At 39.0% G+C, this 6,191-nt stretch overlaps 1 protein-coding gene across 1 annotated transcript in view; it reads right to left on the reverse strand.

Annotated features, from left to right (window-relative positions):
- Positions 1-6,191, reverse strand: part of NBAS (NBAS subunit of NRZ tethering complex) — a 338,079-nt gene that overhangs the window by 305,737 nt on the left and 26,151 nt on the right. The window contains exons 7-8 of the mRNA XM_040622888.1: positions 3,412-3,545; positions 1,032-1,165 (exon numbers count right to left, since the gene is read on the reverse strand). Coding sequence (XP_040478822.1) covers positions 1,032-1,165; positions 3,412-3,545 — 268 coding nt within the window. The remainder of the gene's footprint in view (positions 1-1,031; positions 1,166-3,411; positions 3,546-6,191) is intronic.

The following is a 6,191-nucleotide window of genomic DNA, read 5'->3' on the forward strand; positions in this document are numbered from 1 at the left end:
TTGAAGATCTGTGTCCCCCACAAAATTCTTATGTTAAAACTCTAATGCCAGTGTGACAGTATATGGAGGTGGGGTCTTTGGGAAGTAATCAGGTCATGAGGATGAAGCCCTCAGGAAAGGAATTACTGCCTTTGGAAGAGGACGCCGGAGAGCTAGCTAGCTCTATTTCCATCATGTGAGGATACAGAGACAAGTCAGCAGTCTGCAAACCAAAAGAAGGTTCTCACCAGAACCCAACCATGCTGGCACCCAGAACCCAGACTTCCACCCTCAGGAAGTGTCAGCAGTAAATTTCTGTTGTTGATAAGCCACCCAGTTTATGGTACTTTGTTGTAACAACTCAAACTAAGACACACGAAATATTCATACAGTGAAATACATTTTTATTATAATAAAATGGAATAAACTACTGATACATGAAAAAATACAAATAAAGCTCAAAATATGCTAAGTGAAGGAAGCCTTAGACAGGAGAGTGCATACCATGAGTCCATTAATGTGAATTACCAGGACAGGCAAAACTTATCTAGGATGGATAAGCTGGGGGGTAGGTGTGGACAGATTTACTGGGAAGGAGCATGAGAGAACTTTCTAGCATGATGGTAATGTGCTGTGTCTTGATAGAGGTTTGAACTGCACAGTGTATGCATTTGTCATAATTCATTGGCTGGTACACTTAAGATCTATACATTTCACTGTATGCAAATTTTATTTCAAAAGAGAAAACTATAAGCAAATCTTTAATTAATGACATGCATACTAAAGTATGTAAGTACTAACTGAAATTCATTAAAAAATAACATTGATTAGATGGAGGGATGGACAGAAATGTGAAATAGCAAGTATAGTAAAATGCTAATTATAGAATTTAAGTGAAGATATAGGAGTATTCACTATAAAATGGTTTCAACCTGTTATATTTGCAATTTTTCACAACAAAATGCTGAAAGAACAAACAACACAAAATCTGACACTAAGCCAGAGAAAAACATTATTTCAAATAGGAGTTCCCAAATAAAATATATTTTTACCTTACAAGGTAACTTTTCAGTTCTCCTCGGTAATTGATGACCAGGAGTTCTGCAGACCACTGTGCACTGGCTTTATATTCTAAAAATATCAACCCAGCAATGGCATAGCTCAAATCACCTGCTAAACTGGATGCCTGTAGAAGAGGGGTAGATTAAGTTACTAAAAAGATACCAGATAGAAGTTAACACATGTATGTCTAGTCGGAAGACATCCCAGACACTGGCCTTGCCAGATACACATTGAAACAGTCCCAGAACTGCTCTGTATACTGAAGAATCATGCAAATCAGAGCGCCTAGAACCAGACAGCCAACTTTAGACCTACCCTCCCAACAAAGGCTATAGCCACACAACCCTCTTTGGATGAGACATTCACCGAGATACGTGAGTTTCTGTTAAGACTGTACTTCTGGTGGGGGGGGAGGGGGTAAGTAATCCCACCATTCAGCCTCAAAACCTGCTAAGATACAGAGTTCAGCTACAAGCTCCCAAATGTTGACTTTCATTGCCAGCAGTAAACAATGCTTAAAAATAAATCAAAAATACCCATCACCGGGATGGGTATTAAGAAGGGCACATATTGCACGGTGCACTGGATGTTATACGCAAGTAATGAATCATGGAACATTTCATCAAAAACGGGGATGTACTGTATGGTGACTAGTATAACAAAATAAAAATTATTTAAAAAAATTAAAAATAAAAATAAAAAAGGGGCACCTGGGTGGCACAGTTGGTTGAGCATCTGACCCTTGGTTTCAGCTCAGGTCTCATCTCAGGGTCATGAGATCGAGCCCCAAGTCAGGCTCTGCACTCAGCGTGGAGTCTACTTGTGTTTCTCTCTCACTCTGCCTCTCCCCGCCGCACCACCCCCCCCACACACATGCATGCATGTGCTCTCTCAAATAAATCTTAAAAAAAAAAAAAAAGCCTCAATTACTTTCATTTGCCCCATCAAGGAACTAAAAGGAAAAAACACTTAAAACATTCACTCAATGACAACATTCTTCCATGAACTAAATATCAAGCTATATTGCTAAGGATCTGAAGGCATGTGCGCCTTGGGAAGCTCACATAATAAAGTTTATCACACTGAATGACTAGACCTCACTGTCAAGAACCACAAAATAAATACTGTGGCCACATGTGGCTACTGAACACTTAGTATATGGCTAGTCCTAACTGAGACAGACTATTAATATAAAAATAAACATGACATTTCAAAGACTTGGTACCAAAGAAAGTAGAATATCTCATTAATAATCTTTACATTGATTACATATTGAAATAATATTTATGATATACTAGAGTATATAATAAATTTCACCTGTTTAACTCTTAATGCAACTACTAGAAATTTAAAATTACAATGTGATCACAGATATAATTCACATTACTTTTCTTTCAGACAGCACTAGTCTAGAAAACAGTGATCCAAACTTATTAGTTTGGTTCCCCTGAACTTCCATAATCTGAGCCTAACACGGTTTTTCAAGTTTTTCCAGTCATCATTTCTGAACAAAAATCATTCTCTATATCACAGGTTCTTATCCCTAGCTTCTCATTAAAAATCAGCTGAAAATCTTGTAGACAATACTAATGCCCAGAGCCCACTCCAAACAATTAAATCAGAATTTCTGTGGGTTGAACCTAGACAATCAAGTCATTTTTCTGTTGTTTTCTTTTCTTTACAAAGCTTCCCGGCTGATCCTAAGATGCACAAGGGTTAGCACTGCTGTTCTACCTGCCTCTGTATCTTGTTCATTCAAGGAAGAAGGATACAAAGTAAAAAGCAGTGGATTCCTGAAAGAAACACGCATTAACTGGATTGCCATGGGAAAAGTCATTCAACGCCTCTCAATTTCAGTTTTCTGAACTGTAATATGTGGATAATATCTGGACAATCTATTCAAAGGGTTGTTGTGAATATTAACTAAGAATATATATCAAACTCATTAATAAAGTATAAAGCACTATACAAATACAAGTTATTACCACCATTAATTTTTCTCCACTCTCCCTTTCAATTTCTATCCCCTTTAGGGTAACAAATTCCAAATCCTCAGAAAGCTGTTCCTATTGTGATAGCCCACTGACTACTTTCCCTCAATGGAACTTCCTAACATTTTTCTGTACCTCTGTTTAGTATTTACTTACCACCATGTTTCCATAATGGTAGATTACTGCTGAAGACTGCATTACAAAATACAAAGAAAAAATATTTCATGTACAGATACCTACTAGATTCTGAACATCTTAAGTTCACAACTTATTCATATTTATAGGTCTATTTCCCCTCTCTTCGCGTTGGGTCACTCAAGTATCTTCACATATTTTTTTGAATGCCTTTTATGTAATCAGCTTAAGGTTAGGCACGTACCGGGGTAATAACAAAGAGTTCACTTCCCATGAGATCAAACACCCTCACGGTTCCTGTACTTTCAGCATAGGCCAGCAGAGTACAATCATAACTCCATGCTACACGTCTCCACTGGGGTTTCGGGTCTTTTGGAACTAGAATGAAAAGAAAAGAAGTGCTTTTAACAATGTTAAATGGTTAACATTTACAGTTACTGCAACTAAACTATTCAACTACGTTACATCCTCTCCCAAGGATTTCCAATGCTTCAGTTCAATAGAAAAGAACACTTTCCAGAAAAGCATTCCAAGTAAGAGTGGGAAATATAAACCACAGCAAACTCAGCGCCACTTACTTAAGAAGCAAAGACCACTGACACCTGTGGTCTACTGAACACTGAGCAGACCCTGGTCTGGCAAAGGCTCGGAATAGTACACCTCAAAATACTTATGAAATTAAGACAGATCAAAAGCATAGAGAATGGGCAGAAAATAATTTCCAATCCAATCAGTTCAGCTCCTCTAACAGCAAAAAATGAAAATTTCCACTGAGATCTTTTAAATATATCAAATATAGATAACAAGGAAATACGACACAGAGTTATACAGACACAATATTGGAGAAATATATATACACACGTATCATACACCAACATATGTATTAGGTGAATCAAGCACTATCCCTAATCAGTCCCACAATTATAATATTTTAATAGTCAACCTTAATAATCCAACACCTTTTTTCTGCTCTGAATTTTTCAGTACAATAATGAGAAAGGTTGTCAGCTGCATAAAAAAAAGAAAAAAGGGACCATGAAACTCTAAACTGTTAGATTTGTTCGAGGTTTCTGAGGTCTTGCTGGCTTCCTGAAGAGACCAGCAGAACCTCCCTTTACCAGCTGGGATTCCAAGTGATTAGGAGACTGACAAGGTGACATTGAGAGTCCAGAGCAAAGAAAGCCCAGAACCTACGTGTCCCGCCTTCCCAAACAGTAAGCAGCTCAGTACCACACACTGCCTCTCAGTCCGAGTTTGGACTGAGCCTCAGGACTGCCTCAGAAGGTTTCTGAGGTTCACAGGCTTCTCTGTCTTCCCTGCTAAACCCCAGTCAGTCGTCCTCATCTCTTGCTGAGCCTCTTTCGACAGCCTCCTAACTGGTCTCCTGCCTTCAGTTTCCCCCCAGTCCTCCCCTCAATACTGTCCAAAGAGATCTTTCTACAAAGAGGAACAGATCACATCCTGCAGCCGCATGGTTCTCCATTTCCAACAGAACCGGGTCCAGACTCCCCCACCGACATGAAGGCCCTTACAAAGGGCCCCAACACAGCCTTCTAGTGTCGCCTCCCACCACTTCCTCCACCACACAGCTAATAAGCCACCAACAACACAGCCACCTGGCAAATAAGCAAACCATGCACACTCGAGTCTTTCATTCACATTGCTGCCTCTGCCTAGAATGTTCTTCTTCAGCACTCCCCAAAAGGTTCGCTTTTGTTACAACCACCTGTGATAACAAATGGCTCCCTCCTCCTTCCTTGGCACTCTTCAAAACTGACTGCTCTCTTCTCTGTGCCCAAATATGCTGTACGAAACTCTTCCACAGCATTTATCACATCACATTATGTTGTTTGCGGGACTATTTCCCTCCCCCACGTCTCTGAGCTCCATAAAATCCACAGACAGTGTCCTATTCAACACTGCCATCCTAGAACTTGGAATGGAAAGTAATTAGTGTTTCACTAATGAGTGAAGACTAACTCTTTCAGGAAAATCTATACAAACAGGGCAAGGCAATGGTAAGAGTTTACCATCCCTCAAGGACTACCAATTAAACATGAATTACCTAACTGGTCTTCTCTCCACCTAAAGAGGTACTATAGAATTCAGACTTCCCTCTTATCTCTGTGATATACGTAACAGATGTTCTGTATAGGAGGAAAGGATGCTAGACATCAAGGAGTTTCTTTATTCTGACTATTGATCAACAGGTAAAAAGCAAACCAAAAAAAACAAAAAAAAATCCAAGAGGGGCCCTTGAACACAGGAGTGGATATATTAAAAACAAACAAAATACTACACACAGTCTAGAAAAACAATTTTTTTAATGGGAATAAAATGAGGGAAAAGATCAGTTCTCTATCTTTATAAAGCTTTAAAAAAATCAAACTTGAAAGTAAACAAAGGCACAAAATGATACGCAACACAGGAATAGAAGACTTGCTTACGCACAGATGCTACACGAACACCAGGGGGGATAATTTAATGCCCTGAAAAATATTCGCGCGCTGAAGAAACACAAAAACATTTTTCCATTATTACTGTTTTACCTGCGATAACAGGTTTTTTGCTCTTATCTCATTTTGATAGGATAAATAGATTTATGTACCACATTCTTTATCTAAAATAAGTTTCATCTGAAAGGGATTTGTTTTTACTATTACTTCTAGTTATAACCAGTAGCTCCAGAAAACTCAGCATGTGTTTTGACCCAGATAAAGATATGTTTTCATTACAAAATAAGATTTCACATAACAATGTAAAAAAAGGTTTTTCTCACCGGATTTTTCCAGCTGACTGTGTGGTTTTGGAGAGAATGAACAGTCCAGATTTCTACAAAGCAAGTGTCAGTGGGGTTGTCTGCAAAGCATTCGGAAAGGCTGCTGGTAAAACTGAGCCTGCAATCTGACACCTGCCCACGTTCATGGTGAAACAGTTTCTTCTTGCTCACATCTTGCACCAGCTGTGGCCCTTCAACCCACCCAGTTGCCAAGTTCTTTCCCACCTTGCGCGTTTGTCTGTGTT

This window comes from Ursus maritimus, unplaced genomic scaffold, assembly GCF_017311325.1.
Source record: "Ursus maritimus isolate PB19 unplaced genomic scaffold, ASM1731132v1 scaffold_6, whole genome shotgun sequence".
Taxonomy (NCBI): domain Eukaryota; kingdom Metazoa; phylum Chordata; class Mammalia; order Carnivora; family Ursidae; genus Ursus; species Ursus maritimus.